Below are 17,856 nucleotides of genomic sequence, written 5' to 3'. Positions count from 1 at the left end.
ACGGCTCATTTGGACAGAAAGGCAACCCCTGAATGTTGCTGTGAAGTGGAAGAAAATTAAATTTCCGCAAAGTGGAGCACTCATCCCTGAATGCGGAAGCGAGGGCCTTTATCTATAATTTTGTTCTTTGCTATGGGCTTATTGCATCATTTGAACCAAGCTCATCTGCTTGTCAATTCCTGAAGCCATGACTTTTCCATGTCCTGCTCTCTGGTCCTCTCTCCTCACTTCTGATGATGCTTTGCTTTGGCACAAGGTTTGGTACACCGTGCTCTTCCCTTTGGACCCCTGTGTGCTCCTTTGTTCTTGGAGCAAGAAGACTTCAAGAGCTGTTTTGTGAACTTCTTTTTCCAGAGCCTTCCACCAGGGAATGGCTCCGGGCTCCCTGCTACTCACTTCTCGAGTCAGGTCTTTGCTTTTATGCATGTGAGAGAAGTTTTCTCCACTGTTAATTATATTTTTATGAGCCTGGGGGCATGGCTTTGCCGGCCTCTCTCCAGTGCCTGTTGCGCCTCTGCTTACTTCATTTGTCTGACAGCTCTCGGGGTTGGAACGGCATTACTGCACCTTCAGCCTCTCAGGCGGCCTGCAGATCACGCAGCCACCCTGCGGTCCGGCCCCCCCGCCATTTGCAAGTCTCCACTACTTCCCCCCAGTGCCGATGGACCCTCTCCTCACCCATATCAACCCCTGGAGGTGGGTTTGTCGCTGGGGGCCCCCTGCAGTACCCCACAACTGGCCTAGTTGCACGCTGCCTTGCTAATTGCTTCCATTGCCTGCTGGTCCTGCTCCTCCGTTCTTTCCAGAGCTGCTCCACCTCATCCGAGCGCAACATTCACCTCCTACCTTCATACTGCTTCTAGACTGTTCCTCCAGACATGGGGAGAACCGACCCTAAGCAGCCTAAACTCGCCTTTGACCAACGCCACCAGACGCGTCAGAAGGGCGCGGATGGATGGGACCCCCCGGCTTCCTCCAATATGGCTTCCACTCATGAGGATAACTTAAAGGCTATTATGCTGGACGTCAAGTCCACTGTCACCAACATCGCAGCTCAGCTGGATCAACTGTCGGCCCGCCTGGACACAGTGAAGGCCCGAGTCGATTTCCACAATGCCCGCCTCCTTCATGCAGAGACCAGGATATCGGACGCGGAAGATGCCGCCACCCAGGACCGTCAGAAACTACTACAGATTGACAAAATACTAGATCTCATCCGGAACAAGAACGAGGATTTGGAGGCGCGCTCCCGCAGGAGCAACCTCCGCATCACGGGAGTGCCTGAATCCACCAATATCTCCCGCATGGAAGACTATGTAGAACAGCTGATCCACAAGATCTTCGGCGACATCCTCTCTCCAGTCTTCATTGTCGAGCGGGCCCATCGATCTCTTCCAGCCCGCCCCATCATAGCAAAAATGTGGAACTTTAGGGACCGTGACGCCATCCTGCGGGCGGCCAGAGAGAAAGGGGTGATCCGCCACCAGGGCAACTCCCTGTCATTCTTTCCTGACTATAAGACCTCGGTACAGGTGGTCCGCCGCGAGTTCCTGCCGGTGAAACGACTCCTTAAAAAACACAAGATCTCCTACTCACTGGCATATCCCGCCAAACTGCGCGTCAAACAGGGTTCCAAGACCCTCATCTTCTCAGACCACAGGGAGGCGCTGGCATTCGCCTAAAAACTGGACAAAAGACTGAACAAAAAACTGGACAGGTCACACTGCTCCTCACCCTCCAACTCGCAGGCCGCTGCTGCGGACAATCTTAGTGATAACGACTGACCAGTTGGATAGCCATGGTTGTTTGGGGTTTTCTCTTGGACCTTGTTTTCCTCAACTTCTTCGTTTGAACGGGGACCGTTGACTCAACGCTGTTGTTCAGGCCATTCTGATGTTTTTCTTTTTCTGTTGGCATGGTGTTTAATACCTCCTGCTCTTTCTCCTTGGTGTCCGCTACGAACTATGGCTTGGCCACCCTGTCTTCCTGGCAGGGGTGTCTGCTGAGCGTTGCCATGCCCCCACGTGATAATTCCCATCTTGGACACAGACTTTTCTCTTCCTAGTTGTGGGTCCCTGGGGTGGGTAGGGGTGGTAGCTCAGCCTGTTTGGGGGGTTGGTGTGGGAGCGGGGTTGGGGGGATCTTTGGGGTTTTTTGTTTTGGGGTGGGCTTGGGTGGTTGGGTGATGGAGGTCAGTGCTGTGCGACCTCCTAACGGGGCAACGCTGTTGTCATCGGCACCGGCTCAAGTATCGAGCCATTTCAAGTGTTGTTCTTTTCTCTCCTTGGTTCATTTTTCCACCGGGGGAATGGTTATGTTTGTTCTGTTGCCTCCTATTTGTTGTCTTCTCGATTGCACTATTCCCATGTGATTCTATTGTTTTTGCGCTACAATTTTTCCTTGTTGTCCATTGCACTGTGCGTGGCATTCACACACTGAATCCGCTCTTCCCCACACCTTCTTCACTTCTCCACCTCATGACGCAGCACCATGACTGATACTACACTGTGGACATGGAATGTCCGTGGACTGAATAACCACCGTAAGGCACGTAAGACTCACCTGCTACCAGCCACCTCCTCCAGACTCCTTTCCAGACACTGGGGTGAAATTCACACTTCCTTCTACTCCATCTACTCCCGGGGGGTCTCCATTTTATTGCGCAAAAGGCTCCCATGGCAGACCTCTCAAGTGCACACTGATCCCGGGGGGGTAATAATTACTATTCTAAATCCAATGAGTGCAACAGTAGGGTAAGTGTTGGATAGTGTAGGGGTAAAAATTACTATTCTAACTCCAGTGAGTGCAACAGTAGGGTAAGTGTCGGATAGTGTAAGGGTACTATGCGTTGTAATGGTATGCGTTGTAATGACTTGCGATGTAATTCCTGCATTGTAGTGGCATGCGTTGTAATGACATGCGTTGTAGTGACATGCGATGTAATGGCTGCGTTGTAATGAAATGTGATGTAAAGGATGTTGCGATGTAATGACTGCGTTGTAAAGGCAGTGCGATGTAATGACTGCGTTGTAAAGGTTGTTTCCCGCATGAAGCAGCGTCTGTCATCACTCAGAGGTCTGAGTGTAGCAGTACTGGCTTTTTATTCACTTTACTTGCTCTGATTTTTCAGCAAATACTGACCAGTCTATACGTGGGCTAAAAAAAGGTAGAGGTTTCTTGGGGTTGACCGTATAAGAAGTAGGAATTCAAACCATTTACAAAAGAAATATCCTAATACATAGGGTGTAGGACCACATAGATATCCTCCTGGTCCCAGTCTTCTTCCTTCTCCTCCAGGTCCTTCTGTGCCTTCTGGTGTTGGTCCTCCTCCTGGTCCTGTTCCAAGTCCTCCTTTTCTGGATTGCTTTGAACTCTCAGGTCCTAATCTTGGTCTTGGGCCATCTAGTTCTGGTCACCCTGGTACTGTTTTCCTGAATCTGGTACTCCTGGTTCTCATCCTTCCTATTGTTCATCTTCCGGGCCCTGCTCCTTGCTCTTCCTTGTATTCGCCCTTCTAAGCCTCCTGATCCTGGCACTACTGATCCTCACCCTGATCCTAGGGGTCTCCTGGGTCCTCATGCACCTAATGTTGTTATGTGGATTCTCCTAGATCTGGCATACTAGTCTTCCTGGTTTTGGTCATCTTGATTCTCTATGCCCTGATCTCGGTCATTGTAGTCTAACTGGTACAGTAATCATGGTCCTGGTTCTCCTTATTAGGTCTTCTTGACCTGGGCCTGTTAGTTCTGATTATGACCTGGTCCCATTGGACCCCGTAGCTCTTGTTGTTCTTGTTCCCCTGATCCTCACCAGCCTGCTCCTAATACCCTAGATTCTGGTCCTCCTGCTCCACTTAGTATATCAGATCCTGGTTCCCTTGGTTGTGACCTCTCTGGTCCTCCTAGCCATGTTCCCGGTCCTCCTTATTCTCATACTTGTAGTCCACCTAATCGGTCCTCATCTGGTCCCTGCTCTTAATAGCCCTAGACCAACTGCTCCTTCCCTAACTAGTTTTACGGGTTCTCCTCCAACTAATTGTGATACTCTTGACCCTGGTCCTCCTGCTCCTTGTCATCCTATTTCTTCACTAACCTGTCCACTTAATCCTGATCCTCTTGTACAGGTCATCCAGTTTTTAACCACCCGCCCTGTTCATCCTAACTCTTATAATCCTGATCATCCTTGTCCCTGTCTTCCTTTTACTCCTCGTTTTGGTCCTCCTTGTTCTGATATACCAGATCCTGATACTCCGGGGACTCTGTGACTTGATCTTTCTTTTTCCTTTGGTTGTGGTTCCACAGGTGCTCTCTGCCCTGGTCCTCTTAGCGTTTGTCCTGCTGGCTCTAGCTGCTTGACCAGCTCCTTCTGACTCCCCAGGACCCGTCTCACTCTCAGCCTGATTTGTCTAGCACTGATCTACCTTTTCCTTGTTTTCACAGTCTATGCTCTCTTCCTGGTTTCGCGCCCACTAAACTTGATCCTTTTGTTTCTGGTCCCCATTGTTTGAGTAGCTGAATGCCTAATCCTCTTGATGTTGGTGCTCCTTAGTATCCTGGTAATTCCAGGCCCCCTTTTCTTCTTCCTCTTCCTTCCTGATCCTCTTGCCCTTCCTACCCATGACTTGGTCATTCTGATCCTTCTCACCCTGCTCATCTGATTCCTAGTACATCAGTTCCTGGTTCTGCTGGTCCCCCTGGCCCACCAAACCTCTTGTGTTCTGTTCCCTAAAGGCTTGCCTTTTTATCCCTTGTGTTTCTGGTTTGGATCATCCTGGGCCTCCAGTCCTATGCCTTGTCTTCATAATTCTTCATAATACTTCTGCCACTGCACCCAATAATCTGGGCCCTGTTGGCCCTTGTTCTTTTTGTTTGGGTCCTTCTGAGCCTCGTCATTTTGGTCCTTGCCCTCCTGGACATCAAGGTCAGTCCCCTTAGTCTTCCTGGCTGTCTGGTCTTCCTGATTTTCCTTACCCTGGTCCGGCTACCCCCAGGTTCTGGTCTTTCTGCTCTATGTGGTACTCTCTGACCTGGTCATATAGCCATGGCCGCCTGGCACTCCTAGGTCTATTACTCATTCTCTTGGTGGTGATCTGTCTAATCCTCTTACTCTGGTCTTGGTCCTACAGGGTCTGTTCTTCCTAATATACTTGGTAACTGGCCCATCATCTTTCTTACTTATTCTGGTCACCTGGTTTTATTGGCCATAATACTCATGTTTCTAAACTTCTTAGTCTTTCAGGATCTAGTACTGATCCTCTTGCTCCTTGTGCTTCTACTCCAACTGATCATGGTCCTCCTTGCGCTGGCCATCCTGGGACTGGCCATCCTATTCCTCATCTTTCTCACCATCTTGTTACTAGCCTTGTGGCCTTGTTCTTCAAGGTGTGGTCATTCTTGTCCTGATGTCCCTGGTCCTCCTTTTCATCATTACCCTGGTCTCACTGGTCTCACCTCCCTCGCACACCTAGCCATGATGGTGCTATTTTTGTTTTTCAAGTGCTTGTCGTTCTCGAGATTATGTGCCAATTGGCCCTGTTCCTCTTGGTCCTTATAGTTAGGTTTCTCTTGGCCCTGGCGTATCTGAAGGACCTGGTCCACCAGCCATCCTAGTCTTGGTCTCCTTGTTCCTGATTGACATGATCCTTCTTGTCCTATTATGATTGTTATCATAAACCTTGCCTTTTGGCCCTCTTGGCCCTTCTTGGTTTCCTTGGTCTTTGTTAGTCCGGCTCATTCCTTTCTGGTTCTCTTCTAAGTGCCCTTGGAACTGCCCCTCCCCCTGGTCTTCCTAGGCCCTGCCCTGCTTATCCTGGTCTCTTGGTACTACTGGCCATTGCCCTCCAGTACATGATCTTCGTAGCCCTCATCAATCTGGTCTTGATCCTCCTGGTCCTTGTCCTCCTGCTCCCTGCTCTCATGGTTTTGCAATAACGTGTCCTGGCCCACCACATGTCATCCTAGCCTTTCCTATTTCTGATGTTCCTAGATCTCTGGTGGTGAAACTTTACTTCCTGGTCTATCTGGTTGTCATTGCCATATACTCTTGCACCTAGTCCTTTGGATCCTGGGTCTCCTGTTTCACAGGCCTCCATTCCTGGAACTTTTCATCCCCCAAACCCTAATTCTCATCCATCAGTCCTCCTAGTCCTGCTCTCCTAATGTATTTAGTCCTCTGGTTTGCTGTTCCTACTCCTTCTGCTTCTGACTCTCCGGGCCCATAAGGTCCTGGTCTTGGTTCTACTTTGTATGGTCCTCATGTATAAGGTCTTCTAGTGCTGGTCCCACTGGCCTTGGATTCCCTTACCCTCCCAGTCCCCTGGTCCTCCTGTCCCATGCTAGTCCTACTGATCCTCTTTGTCTCTTTGTTTGTATGTTCCACCTTACTCTTGTCCATCTGACCTTGGTCCCCTTTATCATGGTCTGGTCCTTCTAGTAATGGTCCTCATGGGTCAGGTCTTCGTCATCTTTCTGGCAGTGATCTTCCCAGTTCCAATGTTAAGGGTCACCGTGGTTTATGTAGTCCTTGTCATCCTGGTTTAGTATCCCCCCCGAGTCTGATACACTTGGAGCTTCTGATCCTGGTCCCACTTGGCCTGGACTTCTTGATCCTTTATACCTCCCCTGGCCATTCTAATCTGGGGTCTTCAGCTCTTGCAAGCCCTGGTGCTTTCTGGTATTGGTCTTCCATATCCTGGTCCATTCGCTACTAGCCCCTTGGTCATCCTTGATCTAATCTCTGTGGTCTTGACCGTCCTGTTTTTCATTCTTTTTTTCTATTGGTCTCCTGGTATTGGTCCTCTTTGTTCTCTCTACCTGGATCTCCTGACCCTGGTCGCCCTCGTCCCTCTGGCCCTGGTCGGTATGATCAGGCCCTCTTATCACTCCTCTTCGTTATGGTCCAGGACCTTCTATCTTTCTACCCCTGATCCTTAAGTTCCTTCTGGCCCTTGTCCACTGGGAGAAGATCCCCCTGGTAAACATCCTCCTGGGCCTCTTGATCCTTCTCACCCTTGTTCTTGTATCCGTAGTCCTGTTCCTAATCCTCTTTTTGTTTGTGGTCCCCTGTTGCATTAGTAACCCTGGTCTTCGTAGATTAGGTCTCCCGGGGCTTGGTTCTTCTTGTACTGGTCCTTGTGGCTCTAGTCATCCTTGCCCTCATGTACCACCTCCTGGCCCTTATTCTCCTACTTGTCATCATCCTCCTCCTACTGACCCTACTCCTTTCTTCCTCAGCCATCCTTCACAATATTTTAGTCAGGTACAGCATCCAAGCCTGTCACTCAGATTTCTTTTTGGATTCATTTTGCTGAGAGAGCACGGTCAAGGACAGAAATGAGGGCTCAGTGGAGACACAACCATGCCCACTTAAACACAACTCAGTATTTTAAAAATCACCACTATAATTCCCAAGATGCATTGTGCAGGAGACTAAAATGTCAGTGTGGCTGAAGGGGTCACTAACCATCTATGCCTGAAATCCAGTCTACTGGGTGAATAGTATGCAAAGTGTATTTATTCACAGGCGGCTGAGTGAACTCCCCCTGTGAATTACCCAGATGCATTACTTACCTGTCTCCTGCTTTTACTTCCCCATTCCACAGAAGCCCCGTTACTGAGTCTTGCTCGATTTTCCTCCTGCAAGTGTCCCAAAGCACTGTGCCTCAACCACCAATTGCCTACTATATGTTTCCTCCCCTCTGGTGCCGAGATACCACCTATCTGTCTGCACTCCCTGTTTACTGTGGCTTGTTGACTGATGTTGTGTTCCCAGATTTTAAAAACTAAGCAAGCACAATCCTCAGTATAAAGAAGCCCAAAGCTAGCAGAAGTCCTTCCATAAGAAACTCCAAAACACATCAGCCCTAAAAAATCCTCAAAGGGAAGATCATGGACATTGAAAAAACAATGTATTCTCATTAGTGAATAAAACATTTATGTAACATCCCTTTTTTAGGTCTCGCCTGGCGTGGGCTGCGCACATGCGCAGTCTCGCTGGCGAGATTTAACGTTTTGTGGAATTTTCTGTAAAGGGCTTTAAGCCCCGCCCCTCTTTTCCATTGGCTGGCATCAACGTTTATGCTAAACGGTGGACAACCATTGGAAAAGAGCTGTTCATGATGTTTTCGTTTGGCGTTTTGAGCCGTCCCATTTGGACGGGCTCGTCTGCCTTCCGTGCGTCGTGAAACTTTCTTATCTTTATGGGGCCATGTGTTTCAAACACATGGACTCATAAAGACAAGAAAGCTTTCGCGACGGACGAAAGTGAAAGCGGACCCTGGAAACTAAGTCACAGCCTTAACTACGTGTAATTCCTTTGTGGTGAGTGTGCACTATAACAAAACAACATGAAGATTCCAAAGGAGAGGCTGCGCCTTTGTAAAACATCAGTTAAAGTTTTGTGATAAAGTACAAACGTGAAATGGGTATGCTGCGAAATAATCTCTTGAACTTGCGTCACCAAGCTTTCGAATGCACTGACAACAAAAACGGTGTATTTAGGAAATCGTTTGAATATGCGTGGATGTCTGAGGGCTTGCTTCGGAGTCTGCGCGATTAAAATAAAACATCTGACACACGTTGGCTCTTTGTGACCCTGTTTATATGCTCAGAGTTTTGCCGATAGTGTTTTAGAAAATCACTATTGGACCACACGCAGCTTTAAATGATATCATACGCCGCTGACAAGAGGTGAAAAAATTGATCCGGTGCTCTCTTAAGTTACATAGTGGATGCGGCACTATGGCTAAAGCTACCAGCTGTAGAACTGGGGAACCAGGTTCGAATCTCGGCGTCGACTCTGCATCCTGTGATTCTGGGCAAATCACTTAATCTCCCCGTGCCTAACCAAAATGAATGTGTTCCTGTTTAAGGCGCAACAGGACAAACTACGCACATGTGCCCAGCAGACACAGGCAAACATCAGTTTGTTTTGTTGCGCCGGGTGTACACACATTTTGCTCTCCACGCCTTATCTTTGGGTTGCCTGGAGTGTGTGTCCCGTGCAGATGTTGTGTCCAGTACTTTGGACGCAATAGGTACTGCTGGGCACTGGGAGTCAGGGGACATTTGTCCCGATCTGAAGCACCAAACTCCGCGGCAAGGAAGTGTGAAGTAAGGGTCTCTGGAGCAGGGAGCTTTTGAGGAGCTCCCCACTTGACAATATATGGGAGCTCGGAAGAGGGACATTGGGACTTGGATAGAGGGACAGATGTGTTTTCCTCTCCCCTTGCGTTGGAGCCGATGGTGTTCAGTACGAGAGGTTGTTAGGCACCAAGTTACAAATTCTTCCGTAAGGAGTGATATCTGACAGGTCTTAATATGCACCCTTTAGGTTATAAGGGATGGCATCCCCTTTGTGCCTAGATATGGAATGGCAGTAAGGACCTCTGTGTGTGCATGTGCCATTCGAGCACCTTTGTTTGAGGCTCTCATGTATGCCGCAGATCTGAGGAGCGTACGGTCTGTTCAGGCCAGACCCTTCCCCCATCCTAGACGGCGATAGAGCATGCCCCTATCAGCGATGCCTGTGGAAGTCAAGGTTTTTAGGTCTCGGCGAGCTGGCTCATCTTTTCCACCTCTTGCTTTTTTTTCTGATCTTCTTTCTTGTCCTTATCTTCGCTCCTTCTCTCTTCCACTCCCTCTCACATCCCCTTCCCATTTATGTCACATCCTGCGCTTTCGCTCTCTCTCTCTCAATAGCCCCACCGCCGCATCACTCACAGTCTCCCCCATACTGAACCTCAGTGGTGCACCTCAATTTGTGCTCTCTGTCTTCCCCCTCTCATTTTCTCGCCATGCCTATTTTCCTTCATCTCTCTATTGCGCCCTTCTGTTCGGCTCTTCTTCCTTCTCTCCACCCCAAGCCTCCTCTCGTCCCACACTCTCCCTCGTTCCTCTTTCTCTCATTCCTTGTCTCCCACCTATTTTTCTTCCCTCGCTCCTCTACATTGTATTGTCACTTTTTCCTCATGTATCATAACGTTTGCTTTTGTAACATGCCCACTTGCAATTTTCTCCTCATGTAACGTTAATGTTCCTATTGTGAAGTGCTCTGACACCTTCGGGTAAAGTCTGCACTATATCACAACGCATAAATAAATAAATTGTATGACCTCTTCATCCCGCTCTCTCGTCTAACACTGTTTGTCTCTACATCCATCTCTCTGCTTTCTTTTTATTTATTTTATTCTAATTTCTTTCTACTCCTCGCCCGGGGCGCTTTTTCCCCTTTCCACCTTTATCTTCTTTTACTCATCCTTCCCTTCTTCCATCTCTCCCTCTCACTTTCATTGTCTCTCGCCCTCCCTCCCTCCTTCCACACTCACCCCCTCCCTCCTCCCTCACTCTCACCCCCCGCGCCCAAGCATCCTCTTGTTGCATCCCATCCTGTCACCTCCTCTTTGCCGCCCTCTCCCCAAGCTCTTCTCTCTCTCCACAGTCTGCATACACTTAGGTTTCTCTCACAGACTCGGCTCCGGGGAACTTCTGAAGTGCGGCGCGTGTCTGCAGCAGCAGCAGTGCAGCCCTGGGTCTGTCTAGGGGTCGGTGCAGATCTTTCTACCCCCTGGAGCCCTCACGCGCCTCAAAGAGAAGATTTGCATGGAATCAAATCAGCTTCAAAATAATCGGATGTAATTAAGTGATTATACCTCGCGCTGCGAGGCCTGCAGGAAGGTGCGGCTGACGCTACACACAGGGGTCGTTTTACTTGCGCGGTGGCTTAATCCCCAATACCAACTGCCCCACTCCTCCCCCCGCAATGAGAGTCACAGACACTTCCCTTACAGTAGGACGTAGCAAAGTTTACTTCAAAAGAATGTCTCGCATTAATGCACCGCATTTCAGGAACATTTCAAGACGGGTATCAGCCTTGAAAAGGGGATGTACGCATGGGGCTTATTTAGATCCCCTTTGGAAGGCAGGGAGGGCACAAGAAACCCCTTCCCCTCCACTCAACATTGATTACTGCAAGCATTAAAAATGCAATAGGTCTTGCCTTTCATTAAGTTAAAGCCATTTGCTTTGCTATATAATATCATTAGCAAAGCAAATGGCTTTAACTTAATCAAAGGCGATACCTATTGCATTTTCAATGCTTGTTTGATTTGCAGCCAGCCAAATACTCCTAGGCTGCAGTGCACAATATCTGTGTGCCTTATCTGGATGCTCTAAAACTGAAGTTTAATTCCTATATTTCTTATTTGAATATTAAAATAACAAATATTTTAATTCAAAATTGATTTTACTATTTTCTCGTCTGTAAAGCGCTTTTGAAAATAAAGCCAGTGTAGATAGATTTTAAGAAGGGGGTTGTGGTTCGACAGATTATGGTAAAGGGCTACATGCTGCTTAAGCAAGGTCAGGAAAGAATTAATTAAAAAATTTAATCTAAAGCCACAGACCAGGAGGAAACAAGGAAACAAGCCATTATAAAAAAACAAAGAAAATATGTAAATATTGGGAAAAAACAAAGGAGATGATAGCAGTAGAAGTTGTGAGAGGATTTTGTTTTTGTTTTCCTTATAAGTCTTATATATCTTATAGAATAGACACTGCATGTGGGCCTCTCTTAAGTCAAGGAAAACACTAGGCTTAGCGTGTACTTCCTGTCTTTGCACTATGCCCTATATACAAGAGATAGGGACGAAAGAGTTTTTGTTTTCTAATGGAAAACCTGGCCTATTGAGCTGGTTGTGAGCTGATGGTGCAGTGCAGCTGGACTTCATAGTTTGTTTCTTTCCATGCTCATAGAGGAGTGCCTGGGACTTTGAACACTGCCAAGTTTGCTGAAGGTACTTTCATTGTTTGACAAGCTCCAGGGCTTTACTCAAAAGCCTGCTAGTGAAACCTAAATAGCAGGCGTGGCCCGTGCAGGTAAGAGCGGTGAGGCGGGGGGGGTGGGTGGGGGGGGGAGTCAACAGACAATGACAAGGGAAACTTGAATGAATAAAACAAAAACCACGTACCTTGCGCTCGCCACACTGCAGAGTCAGCGATGCGGCGACCGCAAGGTGAGTGGTTTTAATTTTTTTTCAATTTAAGTTTCTCTTTTTGTCGTCTATCAACTCCCCCCCACCCTACCTCTCTTACCTTCACGGGCCGCGCCTGCCAAATGCATGAGCTAGCACACAGGTTTTTTTTTTTGCTTGATTAATGGCATTCTTTGGGCCCTACTAAGAGGTAATATAGGTCCACCGTCATTTCCTGAAAGAACATGGGTAACTATCTCTCTTGGACACAACGTACAATGTCCGTATTATGCTTTGTTGTCAGTATTTAGGCCAAGTACCTCACTCCATGAATGCGGAAACTGCTTTGAGTCCTGGTCTTTCACAAACAAATCATGAAGAAGTAAACCAGCACTACAGCCCAGAGAATACACTAGGTTGTGGCACGGAAAGCCGAAGACTACAATGTCCATGATCACATGGTGTGAAGTGGCCACCATAGTAATCTGGACAGTCAGTCACATTTCAGGTAAGTGTTTCTTAGAAAGTCAAAAGGTTGGACAGAGCTGTTGGAGGATCGTTCTGGTGAGGAAATCGTAGGCCAGTGCCCCCTGAAAGCAAGCAGGGCTACAGAAGGCACATATCAGGAGGCAATGACTTTTTATAGCCACAGAACTGGAGTGCAGCACTAGCCTGAGGCACTGCAGGCCTGGGTCGCCGGTTCAAGATCCTTACCTCTTAAAGCAACTCGCACTGGACAAGATCCATTGGTTCGTATGAAGGACCCCACCGCACTCATGGACTCGCTTATTCTGGATGCTGACCTCCCATTTCCAAGAGTTCAGGCCCCACACGCTTGGGAGGATAAGAGCTGAAAGCAAGCAACAGGCACATCTTAATTAATCATGCTTTACGGGGTGTTATTTCGAGTTGGTGGCATGCCCAGCATCAGCGAGTATACATGCAACACACTTCACAGTTTGGATCTCGTACAGAAAAGGCCATGTTGGGTTACATCAAAGGAGCCAAGAGTCTCATCAAAGTGGGAGCCAAGGTGCTCTGGGACAGCGTCCAGGTTACCACCAAGCCCACATTCCATATACAAAAAAGGCAATGCTGCACACCCCAAACGTAACCTGCACCCCTTGAGACAGTCTGTTTCCTGGGTGTAGTCCAAATACGTAAAATGTTCATATGAAAAAATGAATTTCCAATCTTGATGTCACAGGAAATGTTATGTTTATTCTTTGTTAATCATATGAGTGTCCAGTTTACACAACGCAGCCGACGCGCGTTTCGCCCAACGGGCTTTCTCAAGGCTTGTGCGTTTCACAATTATTGTTCCTGTTAGATATATGGGAAGTTTCCAAACTTATACCTAGTTCCCACCATAGGATCCAGTAAAACGTGGCTCAAAACGAGCACTGTCACTATTTCCTCGTAGTTGTGGTCAGTCACATGTATTTCAAGGACCAGGATCCGTCCCCTCTCCTTAATATTATAGATTATCCCGCATGTCCCTGGTACGAACGCCCAGGGACATGCGGGATAATCTATAATATTAAGGAGAGGGGACGGATCCTGGTCCTTGAAATACATGTGACTGACCACAACTACGAGGAAATAGTGACAGTGCTCGTTTTGAGCCACGTTTTACTGGATCCTATGGTGGGAACTAGGTATAAGTTTGGAAACTTCCCATATATCTAACAGGAACAATAATTGTGAAACGCACAAGCCTTGAGAAAGCCCGTTGGGCGAAACGAGCGTCGGCTGCGTTGTGTAAACTGGACACTCATATGATTAACAAAGAATAAACATAACATTTCCTGTGACATCAAGATTGGAAATTCATTTTTTCATATGAACATTTTACGTATTTGGACTACACCCAGGAAACAGACTGTCTCAAGGGGTGCAGGTTACGTTTGGGGTGTGCAGCATTGCCTTTTTTGTATATGTTTAACATCTTGGGGATTTTTCTTTGTTTCCTTGAGATGAATATTACTCTTGGTGGATGAGTATGTGGCTTGGTGCTAGCACCCAATACCATTGCGAATAACAATTGATTGTATTACGGCTGGAACTATACGATGTGCAGGTCCATTTAGCATATCCACTGCATAATTTATATACACATCAAGCCCACATTCCATGTTTGGTGCACCAGAAGGAAATCAAATCCGACCTCATAGGGTGGGTGACGTTTTTCACTTGACCACCACCAAGAACCTAAAAAAAAGAGCGAGCGGATGCTGCAGATTTCCCCCAAGGAAACCCCAAGGAGTTTTTCGGTTTTATAAAATGTAATGACCCAAAGTTTGAAAGGTCCAAAAAGGAAGGACCAACCTGGTGCACTCCCCAGGCTGGAGCAATGCACTCTCCAGCTGGGAGTGTAGCGCCCTCTAGGATACGGAAGATGCTCTGGGTTAAAATCTAGTTGAACAATATTAGGTTGACCACAATACTACTGACGTTTTGGCTGAGTCTCCACATTAATGATGTTTGCTTGGATCTCAATTCGAAAATGCCTTGATGAGTTTTCATTGTTGATAATATTCCACTACTTTCTCAATATCGAAGTTGCTTGGGTGCTTTTAACTATGAACAGTGTTGTGGTTGGATCTTAATATCAATACTACTTCCATTGGATCCATTTATTAATGGGGTTTGGATTGGATCGAATTATTCCATATGTTTAGACTGGATTTCCTTATTAACAGTTTTTTAATTGGACACAGTATAGACAGTGTTTTGGTTGGATCTAATTATTGGCGTCTGGACTGGATCTAATCATCAATAATATTAGGTTGATTATATGTTTCATCAGGGCAGACTGGGACAGAAAATAAACCCAGGCATAAAATTGGCAGCGGCGCCGTGTCGAATCAGATAGCTAAAAAGTGTCCCACGTTTGCAAATCAGGCAGATTTTAAGCTTTTGAAGACACGCTGTAAAGGTGTTTTGAAAAGGATGGGACATTGTATGCATTTGTGTGTGGTGCAGGCAGTATTTATGGTAATATCAGTGAAATCAACAGTAAAAAATCCCAATTTGAGCTGATTTGTAAATCCTGAAAAGGATATTGCGCCGTCTATGTTATAAAAGTAATGCAAACCTGACGCAAAACCTTCGTAAATCTAGCCCACCATTTCTTCTTGGTGTGCGCATGAAGCTGATAAACCGGGCCATATTGTGATGTGCTTTCAGGGCCGGCTTTAGGGCGGTGCGGCCGGTGCCACCGCACCGGGTGCTGGCTTCCTGGGGGCGCTGTGTTTGAAAGTTTATTAAGCTTTTGAAGCACCTGCTGCAGCGTTTCCAGGCCTCACATAAATGTCAAGAAAACTCGTGTGATTAATTATCTTCCTGGAGAGAGATCAGCATTTTGTATAGTTGAGGGTTTGACTTATGTGAAGTTAGCGCAGAGGGTTAACATGCCTGCTGCAAAGAACGTCCGCCAAGTAGATTACAGAGTGCGTATGATGTAAACAGATCAGCAGGTTACTGCTTTCAAAAGAGACATCCTTTTGTTACTTGCAATTTATAACTTAAAGTCCTAATATAGGATAGTGAGCTATTAACTTTCATCCTAGAACTGCATACACACTGCAAAGTATACATTAATAGAGCATTGATTAATGTTGCAAAAAGGGTTAATTTGGCTAGAAATCGATTCTTATTTTTATAGAAAACTCCCAACTATGCTGTTTCTTTTTCGACTCTGCGTTTGTGCTTCTCCACACCAAGCACTCTTAAACTATACTGCCTACCAGTATGGATGACATGTGACTCCTACACTTTTAGTCCTTTGGCTTATGTAACATTTCCTATACACTGATTTACACTCGTATGATTGATTGTCTCTGTGTAATGTGCATGTGATGCAAAGTGCTCGGACACCCTACACTGGTATGAGTGGCGCTATATAACTAATTCAATGCATCTGAGAGGGTGTGGTTATGGAGACTTGGTCACTGTTAAAGGGTGCTAGTGAGAGAATCCGTGAATGGTGGAGGTGGTCATTGAGGGGGCGCCAACAAACATTGTCGCACAGGGCGCCCACCAGCAATAAAGCCGGCCCTGTGTGCTTTTCTGGCGCAGAGCTGAGCACCCGGCATTAAGGGAATTTTAGGGATTTATTTTAAGCAGTACAGCTCGGAAACAGTGGACATGGTTTGCCTCCTTCAGTTTCAGAGCTGTGCTGACTGAAAATAAAGCAATAACTCAGAGAAATATCGGGTTATATGAATCCACCAAACGTCCTTCAGGTACATAAAATAGGCCCTCGGTTCGGCGTTGCGTTGGTCCCAAAAAGACCATGATATAATAATAATCATCCACATTTGTAAAGCGCGAACAATCACCGGTAAGGGTCTCTAGGCGCTGGGGGCCATCTGGAAGATTAAGCAAGCCATTGCCCAGAGTCACATGGTGTTGGGCTAATCTGCCACCGGTGCCGGGTTCGAACTGTGAGCCCCTGGGTTCCGGAGTCAGTCACCCTGGCCGCTGCGCCACACCTCTTCCAATATGATATGGTCCCTGGAGCGCAAAGAAATCTTTGTTTCCATATCACCCTTTCTTAACCCTTATACCTTTGAAGTCTGTCATCGCTGTCTGCCGCAAAACACAAAAAGAGACAGCTGCCAATCAGCTATATGGCGTGTGTCGCACATTCAGCTAGCCCCGCAACAGCTCATTGCATTCTGGAACTTGTAGTCTTACTTTCAACATATGAGCTAACAAAGTCAAGCCTAAACTCACAGTACTATCTAAATATGTCACACATGACATGGGAGTACTTAATTTCGTAATGGCACAAAGCTCAAAGAAACTCTTTCCGAGCCCCTCCCCCTCCAAACTTGATCTCAAGTCCGATGTGAACCTAAGTGCGAAGTGACCCCTGTCACAGGTGACATATACAAACAGCTCTGTTTTTTTTTTTGTTTTTTTTAAATACCAAAAACACTTTGTATCGTGGGGGCTTTGAGTATAGACTCGCAGCGTTTAATTCGAACCCCCGAGACTCAGAAGGCAACGTATTGTTGGCCATCAGGTCACCTTAAAAAAACAGATATTCGTGGAGGGCCTACGTTCATTTCCGGACAGGTGCTCACCATCGATCTCAAAAGGAGGCAACAGAAACGCAGGACCGCTTAGTGTTCAAAACACTAACAAATCTTACTCCAGCCCACCTCACTTTGCCGTGTCACACCGCTCCCAGAAGCCCCTGGAATCCCTTATTGGCACCTACCTGAAGCGAGCAGGGCTAGTCCCAGACCCAGAAACTTGAGGGGGGGCATCGCTCCCGGGCGCGTGAGCTGCAGGCGCCTCAACCCCGGATCCAGCCACTTCTGAGTCCGGACACAGCACTGGCACCCGTACCCCACCCAGGCTGTCAGTCAGCGAACCTGCTCTTCAGGTTCTGGCGCGAGGCCTATCTCAACTCTGCCTCTTCTTTAAAGGAGTACCACCTGACACAAAGTATTTTTAGTGTCTTGGAGCTCAGCCGATGCTCAATGTATTCACAAACAAATCCGCCCAACCCTTCCACATAGTATGTTAACAATGGCCCGTACCCAGCTTTGTCTGAAGGATTCCCCACCATTGCTTCTCGTGTTTCATCAATGACAGTTACAACAGGCATCGCTCCAGACAAGTCCAGGCAATCTGGCAAATAGCGTCGCAAGCTAAACACCCAAGCAAGGGTGAAGAATGGCAGGCTGCGTAAATGTTATGGTACCAGGTGTCAGGCGCGCAACACCCATTGGACTCAAAGGGCTTCAGCCCCCCCTCCCCCCCCCCCCCCGTCGTGTGTGGCAGCCCGGGATGAGACACCTTCCCGGGCAAAAAAGCAGCCGCACCCGAGCACTTCACAGGTCTTTAAAAGACCATTTGCATGTTAATGAGGC

At 47.3% G+C, this 17,856-nt stretch overlaps 1 protein-coding gene across 1 annotated transcript in view; it reads right to left on the bottom strand.

Annotated features, from left to right (window-relative positions):
* The window catches only part of LOC146811697 (prostasin-like), a 58,976-nt gene extending 41,605 nt beyond the window's left edge, over nt 1-17,371 (bottom strand). The window contains exons 1-2 of the mRNA XM_085618670.1: nt 17,199-17,371; nt 12,683-12,818 (exon numbers count right to left, since the gene is read on the bottom strand). Of these exons, the coding sequence (XP_085474796.1) occupies nt 12,683-12,818; nt 17,199-17,247 (185 nt within the window). The 5' untranslated portion in view covers nt 17,248-17,371. The remainder of the gene's footprint in view (nt 1-12,682; nt 12,819-17,198) is intronic.
* Nucleotides 17,372-17,856: the final 485 nt, after the last annotated feature.

The sequence above is a fragment of the Triturus cristatus genome, chromosome 7 (assembly GCF_964204655.1).
Source record: "Triturus cristatus chromosome 7, aTriCri1.1, whole genome shotgun sequence".
In the NCBI taxonomy this organism is placed as follows: domain Eukaryota; kingdom Metazoa; phylum Chordata; class Amphibia; order Caudata; family Salamandridae; genus Triturus; species Triturus cristatus.
This window is presented reverse-complemented; position numbering and strand designations above follow the sequence as displayed.